This window comes from Oryzias latipes, chromosome 14 (genome assembly GCF_053564925.1).
Source record: "Oryzias latipes strain Hd-rR chromosome 14, Olatipes_Hd-rR_3.1".
Lineage (NCBI taxonomy): Eukaryota > Metazoa > Chordata > Actinopteri > Beloniformes > Adrianichthyidae > Oryzias > Oryzias latipes.
The window spans coordinates 24,812,961-24,829,370 of NC_136250.1; the positions used below are offsets into that span (position 1 = coordinate 24,812,961).

At 42.2% G+C, this 16,410-nt stretch overlaps 3 protein-coding genes across 4 annotated transcripts; all 3 read left to right on the forward strand.

The window, feature by feature from the left end:
• Positions 1 to 3,156, forward strand: LOC110016341 (olfactory receptor 52K1-like). The gene has a single exon (XM_078930807.1). It carries the CDS (start codon positions 2,198 to 2,200, stop codon positions 3,146 to 3,148), a length of 951 nt encoding a protein of 316 aa, XP_078786933.1. The 5' UTR covers positions 1 to 2,197; the 3' UTR covers positions 3,149 to 3,156.
• Positions 3,157 to 7,398: 4,242 nt separating this feature from the next.
• On the forward strand, positions 7,399 to 11,757 carry LOC110016441 (olfactory receptor 2K2-like). Of its 2 annotated transcripts, XM_078930638.1 has the most exons (4): positions 7,399 to 7,708; positions 7,803 to 8,195; positions 10,415 to 10,641; positions 10,721 to 11,757. In XM_078930638.1, exons 1-4 carry the CDS (start codon positions 7,698 to 7,700, stop codon positions 11,089 to 11,091), a joined length of 1,002 nt encoding a protein of 333 aa, XP_078786764.1. In that variant the 5' UTR covers positions 7,399 to 7,697; the 3' UTR covers positions 11,092 to 11,757. The 2 variants fall into 2 exon arrangements, with proteins under 2 accessions (XP_078786764.1, XP_078786763.1); XM_078930637.1 differs by having other exon boundaries at positions 7,399 to 8,195.
• A 3,758-nt stretch (positions 11,758 to 15,515) lies between these two features.
• On the forward strand, positions 15,516 to 16,151 carry LOC101159127 (olfactory receptor 10G6-like). Its single transcript, XM_020709199.3, has one exon. The coding sequence runs from the start codon at positions 15,628 to 15,630 to the stop codon at positions 16,051 to 16,053; it is 426 nt and encodes a 141-aa protein (XP_020564858.2). The 5' UTR covers positions 15,516 to 15,627; the 3' UTR covers positions 16,054 to 16,151.
• Positions 16,152 to 16,410: the final 259 nt, after the last annotated feature.

Consider the following 16,410-nt stretch of genomic DNA (forward strand, 5'->3'; position numbering starts at 1 on the left):
CGTAATTTCCTCACCTTTACAGCCTTGAAGAATTCAGGATGAACTGGAACTGGACGGAGGCTCAGAGAGCACCAAGCAGCCTCCTTAGAGACTGAGGACATCCCTGTCCAACACTCCTTGAAGGTTACACAACACATTTTAATTCTGTTAGCCTGCTGGTCACCGAAGCTCCTGGGAGCTCAGAGGCCCCAGGACACTTCACATCAGCGACCCAGAGCAACCTCAGATGACCTCATTACCCTCTCTCTGGAAGGACAGATCCCATAAAGGAGAAGTTGGAGAACACGTAGAACACAAAGGAAAACAAAAAAGGAAAGCATAAAAAGTACAAAAAGGGCAGCATAAAAGAGAAGATGTGGTAGGACACAGTAGAGTCTGAATAAAAAGTGGGGGCACATGAAAGAGAACATCAAGATAACATGTACGAGAAAATAAAGGAGTATTAGTAGGAGCATGAATGAAAACAATTTGTAATTAAAAAAAACCTAAAGGAAAATTTTATGTAAGAATGTCACAGACAAAAAGGAACATAGAGGACATCATGAAGGAAAACACAACCAATTAAGAGGGAGAACAATTGGAAGAATGCATGAACATGTAAGGGAATATGTGGACAGAAATCAAGGAGAAAAGGAGGAGAATCTTCTACCTTTAACCTAATTCATGTGAAGGAGGGGTACATCCCAGATAGTCACCGGTCTGTCACACAACCACACATTCACACCTAGGGGCACTAAATAATATCAATTCACATATCTAGCAATGTTTTTGTATTGGAGGAAACCACAGTACCAAGAGAACACTCACTTATGAACGAGGAGAACAATCAAACTCCAGGCAGAAAGAACCCAGCCAGGATTTGAACCATGGCGTTCTCACTGGGAGGCGGTGGTGAAAACCGTTACACCACAGTCCAGCCTATCAGGACAAATAGCAACAGAAAAAATGAAGTATATGAAGGAGAAAACCCCCCCAACATTTTACAGGTAGTCACAGAATATCACGAGAACATAAAGGAGAATGTGAAAAAGAACATGTACACATTAAAAGAGAACATGTACGACAATAAGAAGACAGGAAATAAATAAGAACATTGTAAATAAATTTGAAGGGAAATGTCTAGAAGGAGGAAATTAGTAAAACACTAAGAAGAACATGAAGGAGAACATGAAGAAGATCATTAAGGTCAACATGAAGAAAAACATGACGAAAAAAAAGGCTGAACAACACGTAGAAAAACACGACGGACAAGAAAAATATGCAGGAGAATGTGAAAAATACCATGAAGAATAACAAAGGAGAACATACAAGAGAACATGTAGGAGAACAAAGAAGGGGAACATTAAAGTAAGCATGAAGGAAAAGCGGTAGAAAACTGCAATGGGACACATGAATGAGAACATGAAGGATGACATAAAAGAGCATAAAGGAATCCACGAAGGAGGATTTTTGGTGGAACATATGGGAGAACATGAAGGAGCATTCACAGTAGGAGGGAAATACAAAAACATGGATGTGGTAATGGAGGGTTGGTTAATTAGGTCACATCCTGCTCATGTCAGAGTGAAGATCAGCGACCCTCTGCTCTTTAAGCACAGCAGGATCAATGAATCACAGAAGCTCTCAGAAAACACAGTTTCTGAGTCTTCAGACACACAAACCACACATTGCACAATGCACAAATGACACAATACAGGGATTCTTGTCTTTAGGGGTCACAGTAAAGGTTGTGCTGACTTTGCAGCAACATTTGTTCAACAAATGTTTTTTTTCACTCACTCAAGGTACCTGAGATACTTTTGATACCTCAAAGAGAATGATGGCACATGAGGAGGAAGCAGTTACAAAAGCAGAGGACATTTTCTGAAGAATAAAGGATCCTGTCTCTAAAATGTTATGTTTGCTGTGAAGCTCAAACTTTAAAAACATTCATTTGTGTTTGGATGAAAGTTTGAGAGTGACCTCTTGGGTGTTTTGACATTGCATCATCCAGGATGTCAGGGTAACCCTGATGGTGAAACCACATCTACAAAAGATACGAGTCTCACTGGTGCAGAACAGTACCTGCTCACCTGCAGCAGCACTAGGTTTGTTATTTAGCGCTTTGAACAATGACAAGCTCTGAATGTGGTTAGAGATTTGACAAATGCATTTGCAAATTTTTTAATCAGTTCTGTTGTTTTTTTCTTTCAGTCTGATGGAAAACATTACCTACAACAGCATCGTTCTGCAGGTAGAAGGCTTCAAGGTGACAAAGGAGTCAACAGAATATGCCTTCTTCCTCTTCTTCTTCTCCTATATTGTCATCATGATACTGAACTTAGGCATCTTGGCTATTATTGCCATTGACAAGAGCCTCCATCAACCCATGTACTTGTTGTTTTGTAACCTGCCAGTCAGTGATATTGTTGGGTGTACTCACATTTTGCCCCGGCTGCTCTCAGACATGTTGGTGCCCCCCTCTGAGCGCCTCATCAGTTATTACGAGTGTGTGGTTCAGGCTTTTACCACTCACATGTTTGGCACCACCTCCCACACCGTCCTCATGGTCATGGCCTTCGACAGGTATGTGGCCATCTGTAACCCTCTGCGATACGCCAACATCATGACCAGCAGGATGATCATCAAGCTGACGGTCTTTGCGTGGGGGGTCCCCTTTGTCTGGGTAGCGGTTCTGCTCGGTCTGACCATTCGGCTCAACCGATGCCGTACTCTGATAGAGAACCCATTCTGTGACAATGCTTCGCTGTTCAAGCTGTCCTGTGAGAGCTCTGTCATCAACAACATCTACGGCCTCGCCTTCACCGTGGTCCTCCTAACCTCATCCATCGGCAGCATAGTCCTCACCTACAGTAAGATCACGGCGGTCTGTCTGACCAGCAAGAGCAAGAGTTTAAACAACAAGGCCCTACAGACCTGCAGCACTCACTTAGTGGTGTATTTGATCATGTCATTCAGTGGCGTTTCAATTGTTGTTCTGCACCGTTTCCCCCAGTACTCAGAATACAGAAAACTCAGTGCCATCCTCTTCGTTATGATACCCCCCAGCTTAAACCCCATCATCTATGGGGTGCAGTCCAGAGAGATCCAAAAGTTCCTATCTGAAAAATGCTGTTCCAGAAAAAGGTTGAAGAAAAATCCCATTTGAGTGTTAAATCAAACTGTTATAAATGTAATAAGTAAAATTTTATTTATTTTTACAATATGTTTATTTTCAAATAGTTTTTATCGATCAAAGCAGTGAAAAGGCAATAAAGCCTAAGTCAAAATGATTATTTTTGCTATAAAATGAAGTATAACTGTAATAAATAGAAATTGTGAATGAATGAAAGACCAAACTTTCTAGATGTAAACACAGATACGTCTGGATTTCTGCTTATTCTTGGTTACAAAAAAAATTTTTACGGTTTAAAAATGTTCTGCTCTGTAAGGAAAACTACAGTATATCAGCTGATAATCTCCTCAAACAAGACTGAAATCATTTATTTGTTACATTGCAACTGTTAAAAAACTCCAACTTTAATCAACAGATTAAAGAGAAAACGGCTGCAGATTGTTTTTGTTACATTATTGCATCAACATGGGGACACATTTTTAAAAACCATGTCAAGAGACACGATACAGGAAGGATTCTCCATCATGTTCACATCAGGATCAGAGGGGATAAGTTTCTTCTCAGACTCTGCAGGCCTCATTTTGGATCTCTTGAAGTTCATAACAGTTGAAAGACCAACAAAAACAAAGGATGAAAAACAACTGAAGTTCACCAAACTGCATCAGAACAAACATCCAGACTTCAGAAGCAACAATATTTGAAAATATGGGAAAAAAAGAGAACTCAAGTTAAAAAAAAACTAAAAAAAACACTTTCAAGCACTGAGGTAGAGGGTTGATGATGAGGATTTGTTCTGCAGCCACAAAACCAGGAGTTACCATAAACTGATTTGTAAAAAATAAAATAAATAAGATAACTGGTTAAAAAAAATGTACAAGATTCTGGTTTTGCATGTCTTCGCTTTCACCTTCGAGATTTAGAAAATAAATGGATGGATAAAGAGAAAAGAGTAGAGAAAAGACCTTTCAGATGTCTTAGGCTTATTTCAAAATAAATGTTCCTAGTCCAGACTTGAACATTGCCAACAACAACCCTAACACCATGCGGAAAAGAGAACAGAGCGTCTGGATGTTCTACAACACTGCAGGATAAATATTGGGCAGAAGAAATCAAGATGAAATCTTTTTAAAAGAACACAATGAGTGTTCGGAGCACACCAACATCAGAAACATCAAATGGATAGTGAAATACTTTGAAGGAGGAATCATGAATTGGGTTTACTACCTTAGGGCCTGTTACATACAACACTTACAGTGTGTTACAGAGCTAATTGTATTTAAGTAAAAAGGTTTTTTAAATTAAAATCATGGTTGGTATTGTGTCTTGGAGCTCTTTGGATCACTGACATCAATCTCAAACACTTGTGATTATTAGTTTACAAGGTGAAGGCAAAACTATTAAAGAAGGACATTCCACATTATTAGGCGGACCAACATTTTCAAGCTACAGTCAGGTCTATAAATGTTGGGACAGCGACACAAACAGACCCCCAGACCCAGACGAGCCGCCAAATACCACCCAAGAGTATCCCGGGCATCCCCCCTCCCCAACCCCAGGCACAAACCAGGGCCCCGCATGGGAGACCCGGCCCATGCTCCAGTACATGTCTCTACATGTCTGAGGTGCAATTATTACCGAGAGGGGAGGGGCCCAAGTCCATGCAGCAACCATGGGAGGGGGGCCCTGCCAAGTAGCTCCCCCCCAAAGTGCATCGCAGGCTGACCACCCTCCTCATCACCCTAATAAGTGGTTGAAGGAGAAGGGGAGGTTAGGGACAGCTGGCAGACTGACCCCCAATTGGTGAGGCAACAGCACCCCCCCCCCTCAGCCCCGTCGCAAGGAGAGTCACCAGTTGGAAGGGGCTTTGTGCATCAAGTCTTGCTCCAGCCTCTTTCTTTCAAAGTTCCAATTCGATATGTAAAGGATTTGGTGTCATATAATTCAGTCAGGTCACATTGGGTTCTAAAATTGGATAGAAGGGCCGCACCAGGAGCAGATGTGTGGAGTGAGAAAGAAATGACATGGAATCTGGATGAAAACGTTTGGATTGAAAACTATATTTTAAAACAGAGCATTTTAGAGTTTTTAGGTTAAAACTTTTGTCCACATTTTAGAGCCAATTGCACCTCGTGAAAACTTAGAGAAATTCTGCGTTCATGTGGTGTTAGAATGATCGTAAGAATGAAAAACAACAAATCTTCCTACCTTGGAGGCTAAAGCGGGGTCCCTGAAATGGTTCTTGTGAGGGCCACAATAAGTCTTTTTCTTTAAAACTTTAAACTTCTTTTGTCTTTCTTTTATTCTAAAGCCCTGTAATAAAGTTTTAATAATTCATGATCCTCTTAATAAAATAAATTACACTCTATACGAAATGAAAAACTGATCGTATAACTCTGTGATTTTCAAAGACAAAAAGTCATGAAAAAATATACTGATACAATAAAAAGAAAAAAACATAAATAGTGGATCCTCTCCCGTCTTTGTCCCGCTGAGACTTTGAGGGCTGCAGCTCCCCACGTCTCAGTTTGCACTAAAACTGAGCAGCTGTGTTCTGCACATCTGTTTCTCATCCAGCAACAATGAAAAAAAGCAAATTTCCATGTCTTCTGTTGCAGCTATGCATGCGTTATTTTTTCACCAGTACAGAGTTCCCTTGTTTATTGCAGGAGTTACGCTCTAAAAATAACCGTGATCTGTGAAATCCACGGAGTCTGATTACAGAAGTTTAACTTTATGGCAGTAAAACTCCTCACTCCACACTTTATTCACTTTTCTCAGACAGACATGAACATTTTCACCCTTTTCTCTTGTTTAAATTCTCAAAACTTAATAGAAATTAGGTCCAGGATCTTAGAAAGAAAACAAAGATCTGATCGATCACAGATGTAGATCTGAACAGCTCCGCATTTCTGTACAGGAGACACAGCACGGAGGAGATTGATTGACGGGATCTCCAGCCAATCAGGACAAAGAACAGGGTACACTGTCTAAAAAAAGAAGCATAATTGCTCTAAAAGAATGCGCTAAACTGGGAAAGATGAACTGCAACATAGAAAGGAAAGACTGTCTTCTGTTCTATTTGACAAGAATTTTAGAGGGTTTCAGGCTGGAGCACAGACTGCAGAATAGTGGAATAAAATGTCATGTTCTATGCGGGTCTTGATCGTGTGGCCAGATATATAAAAAGACTATGGGTCTCTGATATTGTTCAATGGGCCAGACCAATCATGGAGGTGGGCCGGATCCAGCCCGTGGGCCGTAGTTTGCCCACCCCTGCTCTAAATTTTCACAAGTCTGAGCAAACACACAAACTCCGTGAGCAGTCCGATGGACCACTATGAGCAACATCAGACCTGCGCACTAAGGTCATGCTGGCATTGCATCGATCCAAGTTAATGTTTATTAAAAGATTCATTATCACATTTACGTTTCTGTAATAAGACTTTAATTTAAGTGCACAGATTGTCCCAGTCGAAAACCCCTGTCTCTTTTCAAAATGGGTATGAAGGTCCTCCTACTGGAGTGAGGTAGTCTAGCTTCCATGTCGTCCACACTTTCCCCGCCTAAAACTCGCTTGCTATTTTGCAGCATGTTCTGCAGAGCAAGACATATGTATGAAAAAGATTCACCCAGTTTCACAGATTTTCCTTCTGTTTGCACATACTCTGACAGCCATTCTCTCTTAAAAGAATCACATGTCTTTTTTACTTTGGCTTGGTAAGAGGACGTGCCACTGCCCGTTCATTTTACCATCGTAATAAATGGTCAATGCAAACGGATCTTCCCTGCAAAGCACTGGTCGTGGCATGTAAGGAGCCTGTCAATGACGTTGATTAGCTGCGTCATTACGTATGTGAACCGCATCAGTGTTTGGAGCAGTCGGTCACTGGTCACACACACTGACTCACATTGAAAAATAGCGCAAAAGGAATTTCGATGTGTTAATTCTATTTTCAATTCAGGTTCGATTTTTTTGTGATTTTCTGTGCGCGGAGACCGTGTCAGCAGTATCCAATTGCTCAGGCGCGCAGCTTAGAGAGAACAGTGCTTCAGATTGCAAAGAATGTTTAACTTTTCTATTTCATCAAGTAGAGCAAAAGAATGGAACAAATTCTTTCACACAGGTATACCCTGACAAGCTCTGATCTTCACATCAGTGTTTGAAATAAACTATTCAGGTTAACTCAATGACTAATAGAGGTTTCACTTTCTTAGTTCTATGAAGAATTTTAAATGGTCGATGCTCTCAAATGTCTTCAAACCTTTACTGTGTCTGTGTGGGACAGGTTTGCGTGACATACACATTGTTATGTCTGCATTCACAGAGTTTATGTGAAACAGACGTGTGTGTGTTTGTGTTAAGACATGAAGGTATATGTGGTTCCTTTTCCTTTGGGTTGAGGGTGGAGCTTGCATGACAAGGGGGTAAAAGGGCATGAAGTGAGGGTCAACAGACATTGATCTGACAGCAGAGACTCCATCCAGATGAGTTCAATGCTGTGATCTTCACCTTTAGCTGTAAACAACTGGATGAGAGCCGTTGCTTCAGCCTGTTGCTTTAGCCTCATTGACGTCCTGCTGTATGTCCTGGATGTACTGTGTTTTTCTGTGCATGGAAGGAGCTGCTCTGTTTGCTCTTTCAGGTGACCTGCTGCTACATGTTTATGTGTCTGCCTGTCCTCCACAGATCTCTGCTACCCTGGATGAACAACCAAACCATGCTGGTTCCTCTCCAACAGCCCATTGTCTTTGAAATCGAGGGCTTTGATATTCTTCCAGGCTCCGGGCCTTTCTTCTTCCTCCTGGCTCTGCTGGTCTACATGCTGGTGCTGCTGGGTAACGGGGTGGTGGCGTGTGTCATCGTCCTGGACAAGAAGCTGCACAGACCCATGTTTGTGATGATCTGTCACCTGGTGGTGTGTGATCTGATGGGAGCCACGGCGGTGCTGCCTCACCTCATGATGGATTTTCTGATGGGTCAGAAGAAGATCATTTACCCAGCAGCCATCAGCCAGGCCTTCTGCATCCACGTCTACGGCACGGCTGTGCAGACCATCCTGGGTGCGATGGCTTATGACAGGTAAGCTCCTCAGGTGAACTCCTCCCAGATGCAGCTCATCTGCCTCTGTTCTCATGCTAACACGAAGAGAGCTTTGCTTTGTGCCTCATCAGTTTCTAACACCCCCAGAGTAAGAATGCCTCAATCATTTTTAAATTTATCAGGAAAAAATGAAGAATGTCTACTTTTAAGTAATTTTTGACTTTTAAACATGGAGCTTAATTTGGCCACATCAAAAGTGTGTTTGTAGTTGTGATATTCATTCCATTCTTATGACCTCATACTCAGAAATCTGCATTTGGAAGTTATAATTAGGATACAGGAATATCACATCTGGTAAGAATTAAATATGGGTTGTTTTTCTATTTTCAAGTTGTGATTCAAATTGTTTTGCTAAATTTTGTCTTGTTTAGGTCATGGATTCAGATTCTTCAAAACATTGAGCTTTTTGAGAGCAAAGAACATCAGAAAACGTTTGGCCACAGAGATCATTCAGACTTGTGTTATTTCAAAAAGAATCAAATTCCTGCACTTGTGTTTATCTTTTGAATACATTACATTTTTTAGGTGAACTCCTTCAGCTAAAACTTCCACCAGTGTGACTCAGAGAAAAATAGCTGGTAGAAACAGTGAAGTTTTCCAGATTCCTTGTATTTCTTCAAGATAATCAAGTGTAAATAAAATATGTGTCCAAACAAACAAGTGAACAACAATGAATGTCAAATCCATTCACATTTTGGTTTCCTAAAGTTCAGCCCACTGTTGTTTTTCCACATCCAAAGAATCCAAAGGGAACATTCTTAGAATATTCTAGCACACTGTATGGTCACATGACTTTCTAAATTCAAAGTATTTCCACACATTGGACTGAAATGATGGTTGATCAGTTTTTGATGACATCACAGATGTGTTGTCTGCCTTGATGTATCTAGTTATTTTACATTTTAGTAAAATAAACCTACCATGTCTCAATCGAAATGGCAATTTCCAATATTGTTCTAATTTATTTATTTCATTTTGAGATGATTTTAAAATGGGTTAAGTCAACTTAATTTGATTCGATTAACAACTAGCTTCAGACAGCTCAATCTGGTTACATAAATTGATTAATCGATTATTCGTTACATATGTTATTTAATATATATAAGTGAAGTTATTCACAATCTACTATTTATCATGCCTTTTACCCAGAATAATACAATTTTTAAATCACTTTACTATTTTTGCTCATACTAAATAAAAGTTTGCCCTCCTGTGGGTTCACCACCTTTAGGGGAGTCTGTGGGGTTCAGCTGCGTTCGAGTCTCAGGCCTCGATGTTCAGGTCACCTTTCTCAAAAGGCCTTGCCTTTCTCTAAGCCACAGTTTTAAATGAGAATGTTGTCCTTAATCTTTCCTGCCTTGATTAATAACAGTTGAATAAATTAATAATGTCAATCGATCCATCAATCAATAAATTAAAAAACACATCAATGAAAGATCCCCAGATGCCAAAACTGGCTGTTGAGATTAGGGGTGTCAAATTATCATGTTAATCGTGATTAATTTATCACAGAAAAATTAGCGCAATATACATTTTTTATTGTGTTAGTCTCATTTTTAATCTATAATGATTGTCATGTTATCAAATATAAGAAACAAAGGTCTAACTGTTTACTTGCATGAACGTTTTATTTGAACTCAGCTGGAAATGCCTGTAACATTGCTCTCAGGTCTTTGTGTCTGTGTAACGCTGTGTCCACGAACATCTTCACTGAACTAATCCATAGCTATTATCTATCTATGTGAAGGATAATGTCTGACGAGGTGTTCCTTATCATGAAAGAATGGGGTTCATAGAGAACTGATTGTATGGGACAATAAACTGTGGAATAAAATATGTCTACATATATTATGGTACTGATCAGAAGTTTGTGGTCAGCATTTTTTGGATTGCTCCAAAAATTATTTCTTCAATGAATTAATTACTAGTTACGATTAAATAATCACGCACAAAAATGAATCTCCTGGCAGCACTAGTTAAGAGATGAAGTGAGGTTGAAAGGGGCTGAAGTAGTTTTAGTTTAGCTGGGATCTCAAAACAAGACAATGTTTTGTTTAAAGAGTTTTTTCTGTTTTTTGTTCTGTGTTGTGTTGGACTTCAGTTGGACTTTTGGGTTGAGGTAGCTCGTTCTAATCAACCTCATACCGGAGTTGTCTTCCTACAGGAAGCTATCATTCATACATGCTGTTTGTTGGCAGGTATGTTGCTGTGTGCGAGCCGCTCAGGTATCAGACCATCATGACGTCGACACGGATGCATCTCTGTTGTGCTCTGGCCTGGTTGGTCGCCTTCGTGCTCATTGCCATCCTCTTCTCCTTTCACCTAAACGTGCCGCTGTGCGGCAAAACCATTCAGCATGTGTACTGCAGCAACCGCGGCATTCTGAACCTGGCCTGCATCCCCACCCCCGACAACAACCTCTACGGTCTGTGCGTCTCTCTTAGCATCAGAGCATCGGGTTCTTGTTTGCAATAATTGACTAATGAGCTTTCAATTATTTCCAGGACTTTCCATGACCTGGTCTTTGAGCACGGCAGTCTTCGTCATCATCGCTTTTTCTTACATCAAAATCCTGACTGTTACTTTGAAACAAGGCAGAACGGACAGCAGTGTGCGAAGCAAGGCCTTTCAAACCTGCTCGTCCCACCTCATGGTATACATCCTCTATCAGATAGCTCTACTTATTGTTATTGTGAGCCTCAGGTTCCCCACCGCCAAAAACATGTGGAAGTTCTGTAGCATCATGATCACCATCTTTCCTCCAGCTGTCAACCCCATCATCTATGGCTTGGTCAGCAAAGAGCTGCGCACCAGCATCATCCAGAACTTCTTTGGATGGGTCAAGAAAAAACAGCTTGGTTTTAGAACATCATAATTGTGGACCTAAAATTAGTGAAGAAGCTTCAAATGTTGTGATGTATAAAGCATTGAACCCTCGCAGAGAAGTCTGGTTACAGTCTGCTATGGTTACTATAATGTAAGAGGATAAACCTGATGAAGGCAAATGTATCTGTAATTGCTTTTTATTGCTCCTAAAACTAAGCATTAATTACAGATGAAGCACCTAAAGATGTGTAGGAGCGGCTTTCTGAGTTTGTGAACAAAGAGTTACAAAAATTATATTCTAAAATTCTCAAATTGCTTTTCTTCTGACAACTAAATGTCTAAATGTCTACCAAATTGTATCTCTGTTAAAGACCCATGAGGTGGTACATACTGTACCAGAATTAAGGAATGTTTTTCCGATTTTACACATGGGGTAAAAAGTTAGTTTTTGCTTGTATGTAGTCAGAAAAAAACTGTAATAATGGATTCCTATTGAGCTTTACTAACAACCACTGATGTTTTGTTCAAATATTAAGAACAATAAAAAAGGGAAAGGGAAAAAAAACCCACCTAAAAACCAAATGTAATAAGTTCTATCTGAACTTATTACTCTATCATGTACAAAAGCAGAAATTGTTCTTGTATTTTTATGAGATGAGATTAAAAATTATAGTTCATCTTGTGAAACATAATAAGGAGAAGTTTGATTTTTGAAAACCTGTTTGTGTGAATATAACATTTAAAAGGAATAAAATAATACATTAAGCAATCAAATTGCTCCTGAGAAGACTCCAAAACCAAGGTAAAAGTAAGAGTAAAAATCCTATATGCTGTAGTTTTCTCACCTCTAGGCTATACCCTGCCTTCCCTTAACGGTAGCTGGGTTTGGCTGCAGCAACCCTGTCACCTCAAAGAGGATTCAGCAGGTTCAACTCAATTCAATTCAATTTTATTTGTATAGCCCAAAATTTACAACAACAGTCGTCTCAATGGGCTTCGTACAGGTAATTGTAAGGTAAACATACAATAAAAAAGGATCATAAATGCATAGAATTCAATAAGATAATACTAAACTTTAACTAAGTAGACTTAACTAAACTGGCATCCCTGCTCTTAGACCCCCCTTCATGGTGAGGAAAAACTCCTAAAAAAAACGGATTCCGGAAAAAAATGAAGAAACCTCAAGGGTGCCCACATGAAGGAGGGATTCCTTCCCCAGGATGCACAGGCGATGTACCAGAACTCATAGAGAAGAATTAAGTTATCTAACCCTACAACTACATATTTAAAGTCCAGCAAATGATCTTCTTTCAGATGAAGTTGGGGGACGGCTGTGGGTGCAAGACGAGCCGGAGACAGGATCCACAACCAGGTGTAGGTGCAGGAGCAGTAGTAGAGGCAAGCCAGAAACAAGGCACACAGTCAATTAAAGGAGCACGGATGAGACAACTGGAGTCTGGAAGCACTGGAAAGAGGGACAGTACATGAATCGCACTGCACCAAACAGAGGCATGGAGAACTAAATGATAATAAATGATCAAGAATGTACGAAAGAAGGAGAGTAGAAGTAGGCGAGAATAGAGGACAGAACCCCAGTGTTACGGGGAGAGGATGAGGGAGTACCCAGGTGCAGAGAGGAGAGGAGGCAGGAGGTTGCAGGGAAACAGGAGCTTTAATAACTAAACTAAGGAAACCAAAAACCACTGCAAAAGCAGGCAAACCACAACTCGAAACTCGAAACACTTAACACGCAAAACTGGGGAAGAGGAGAATATGGACCAGCACAGGAGGAAGGGAAAGACAAGACTTAAATACATACAAGGGAACAAGACACAGGTGGAAACACTCAGGACTGATGGGGAAAGGTAAAACTTGAGACAGCAACAAAACAGGAAATGCTACAAAATAAAACAAGAAGTAACTCAAACAGGCCCGAACATAAAACAACTAGAACATAAAGGCAAAGAAACCTAAAACCGTGACACCCAGTGCACCATAGTTTCCCCAGCTTCAAACTTCTAGCAGCCTGATAACAACTTTATTGTTCCTGTTACTGTTAATTAAAACAAATGAACAGTACGGTAAATATTCTCTGAATACTAGCTAGTCTGACAATAAGCCTGTCCAAAGAGGAATGTTTTCCGTCTAACTTTGAATGTAGAAACTGTGTCTGCCTCTCTTACATGAGCTGGAAGCTTATTCCATAAAACAGGGACTTGGTGACTAAACGCTCTACCTCCAACTGTACTTTTACTAATTCTAGGAATCACAAGCAGTCCTGCATTTTGCGAAAAACGTGGTCTGACTTCTTAAGGAACTCTAAGGACATGCTGCTAACAAAGAATTACAGTAATCCAGCCTAGATGGATTACTGCATGGATGAGTTTTTCAGCATCACTTTTAGAAAGTATATTTCGGATCTTAGCCATATTCTGCAGGTGAAAAAAATGCAGTTTTACACACCTGAGATATGTGAGCCTTACTGTAAATGATAAATCCTGGTCAAATAAAACCTCTAGGTTTCTAACTGTGGAATTGGAGGCTATACTTATGCCATCCAGGGAGACTATCTGATCAGACAGAGCACCAGAAGAGGTTTAACAAGTGCACATTTAAAGGACTGTGACACATAACCTGTTTCCAGAGAGGTATTTATTATCATTAGTATGGATTCATTAATTAGGGGGAAGGTGTCATGATAGGTTATGACTAGAATAGACCCAGTCGCTGGAACCCGGAATGATCACGCATGAGGACTTGGCTGAGAAAGAGTTTTATTTTGTTCTTGGGTGTTGACGAGGAGATCTGTGGAGACAGTGGAGACGAGGAGTGGACCAAAAGGTACTCCTTTGCGTGTTGCAAACACTGTTGTGAAGAGGCAGGTGAGATGGAGTTAGCAGGTAACGAGGCGAGGCGTAGCGTGTCGTGGAGAGATGGCGTGGCTGAAGGTCTGGAAGGCGAGGTGCATTTAATAGTCAGGAGCTTGATAATGTACCCAGGTCGGCACTTGTGGTGGATGAAGTTTCTGATGACAGGAATGATAGTTTGGTTACTTGACTTGATAAAACGAGAGAATAACTTGGTAAACAAATATACACAAGAGACCAGGTACTGCACCATAGTCGGCAACGAACTGGCGATGAATACTGGAACAAGGTCATCTTAAATACTGGAGGGTTGATGAGGGAAGTGCGGACAGCTGGGTCCAATCTGTGGAGGAAGAGCCGAGAAGGGAGGGGGGAGGAGAGGACTCCCGGAGGTACCATGACAGCATGGACCCGGTAGAAGTCGTCAATAAAGGAGGGTCGAGGATGAGAGAACGGGAGATCCACGAACGTTCCTCAGGTCCATAACCCTCCCAATCCACAAGGAACTGGTGACCCTGACAATGGACGTCCAAAACCCGACTAACAGTGAAGGCGGGGGCGCCATCAATGATACGGGTGTGAGGTGGGGCAATGGAAGGCGGACAAAGCGGCATCTCCTGGACAGGTTTAATATGGGAAACGTGAAATGAAGGATGGATCTTGAGGGCCGCAGGCAAACGGAGACAGACACAGGAGGGATTTATGACCTTGTTGATTTCATACGGTCCCATGAACCGGGGGGCGAGTTTCCGAAAGGTGGACTGGATGGGTATGTTCCTGGACGAGAGCCAGACCCTTTGACCGGGTTAGTACGTGGGTCCTACCACCCTGTGTCAATTTGACATAGGGTGGTAGTTGTTCTCCTTAGTGCGGAGGACAGCCACCCTGGTCTGACTCCAGCTGCGCCTGCATCGCTGGAGGTGCTGTTGGACCGAGGGCATCACCAAATCGACTTCCTGCGACGGAAACAAAGGTGGTAGGTACCCAAGGGAGGCCTCGAATGGAGAGATACCTGTGGCAGATTAGGGGTGAGAGTTGTGGGCGTACTCTATCCACACCAGGTAAGTAGACCAGTCCGAGGTGTTATGAACATCTAAGCAACCGAGCGCCGCCTCCAACTCCTGATTAGCCTGCTTGACCGTTACATTGTGGATGATAGCCCAAAGAGAGGCTGATGGTGGCTCCTAGGGCAGAGCAGAAAGCCTTCCATAACTGCGAGATGAACTGTAGGCCCCAGTCAGACACAATGTCGGTTGGTCTTCCATGGTTTTCAGGAGGGAAGAAGAAAAAAGGATGTTAGACAGGGGAGAATGGGGGGGGGGGGGTGTCCAAGAGAAGTGGGGGCCCATAAAGAGTGTTGTAAACAAGACCCAACCAGGCTCAATCACAGTTGGAATTTTGGAGAAGGCCGGGGCTCGAGGGCACGGACCACAACCCACACCACAATGACTCTTGCCACAGAGCTCAGGGTTCCCTCTCCCTGCGTGGAGAAAGGACCGCCGTGCCCAGGAACGCGGCCCCCGTTGCAGAGGGCCCGCACCACCAAGACACCGTCTAGATGAGTTCAATGATGTGATCTTCACCTTCAGCTGCAAACAACTGGATGAGACTATTTGCTTCAGCCTCATTGACGTCCTGCTGTATGTCCTGGAGGTACTGTGTTTTTCTATGCATGGAAGGAGCTGCTCCGTTTGCTCTTTCAGGTGACCTGCTGCTGCATGTTTATGTGTCTGCCTGTCCTCCACAGAGCTCTGCTACCCTGGATGAACAACCAAACCATGCTGGTTCCTCTCCAACAGCCCATTGTCTTTGAAATCGAGGGCTTTGATATTCTTCCAGGCTCCGGGCCTTTCTTCTTCCTCCTGGCTCTGCTGGTCTACATGCTGGTGCTGCTGGGTAACGGGGTGGTGGCGTGTGTCATCATCCTGGACAAGAAGCTGCACAGACCCATGTTTGTGATGATCTGTCACCTGGTGGTGTGTGATCTGATGGGAGCCACGGCGGTGCTGCCTCACCTCATGATGGATTTTCTGATGGGTCAGAAGAAGATCATTTACCCAGCAGCCATCAGCCAGGCCTTCTGCATCCACTTCTACGGCGTGGCCGTGCAGACCATCCTGGGTGCGATGGCTTATGATAGGTAAGCTCCTCAGGTGAACTCCTCCCAGATGCATCTCATCTGTTGCTGTTCTCATACTAACACGAACAGAGCTCTGCTTTTCTGTCTCATGCTCTTCATCAGTTTCTGACACCCCCAAAGTGAGATTTATCAGGAAAACTTTGAGAATGTCTACTTGTAAGTCATTTTTAACTTTTGAACGTTGAGCTTAGTAAAGCCACATCAAAAGTGTGTTTGTAGTTTTGATGTTTATTCTCTTTTCGTGCCCTTATACTCTGCATTTGGAAGTTATAATTCGGGGCTGCCCTCCTGGTTGGGCTGGGGCGGCGCTCTCTTTCCCCCCGTGCCTCCCGGCTCTCTGGCTCTGGGGGCCTCGCGGCGG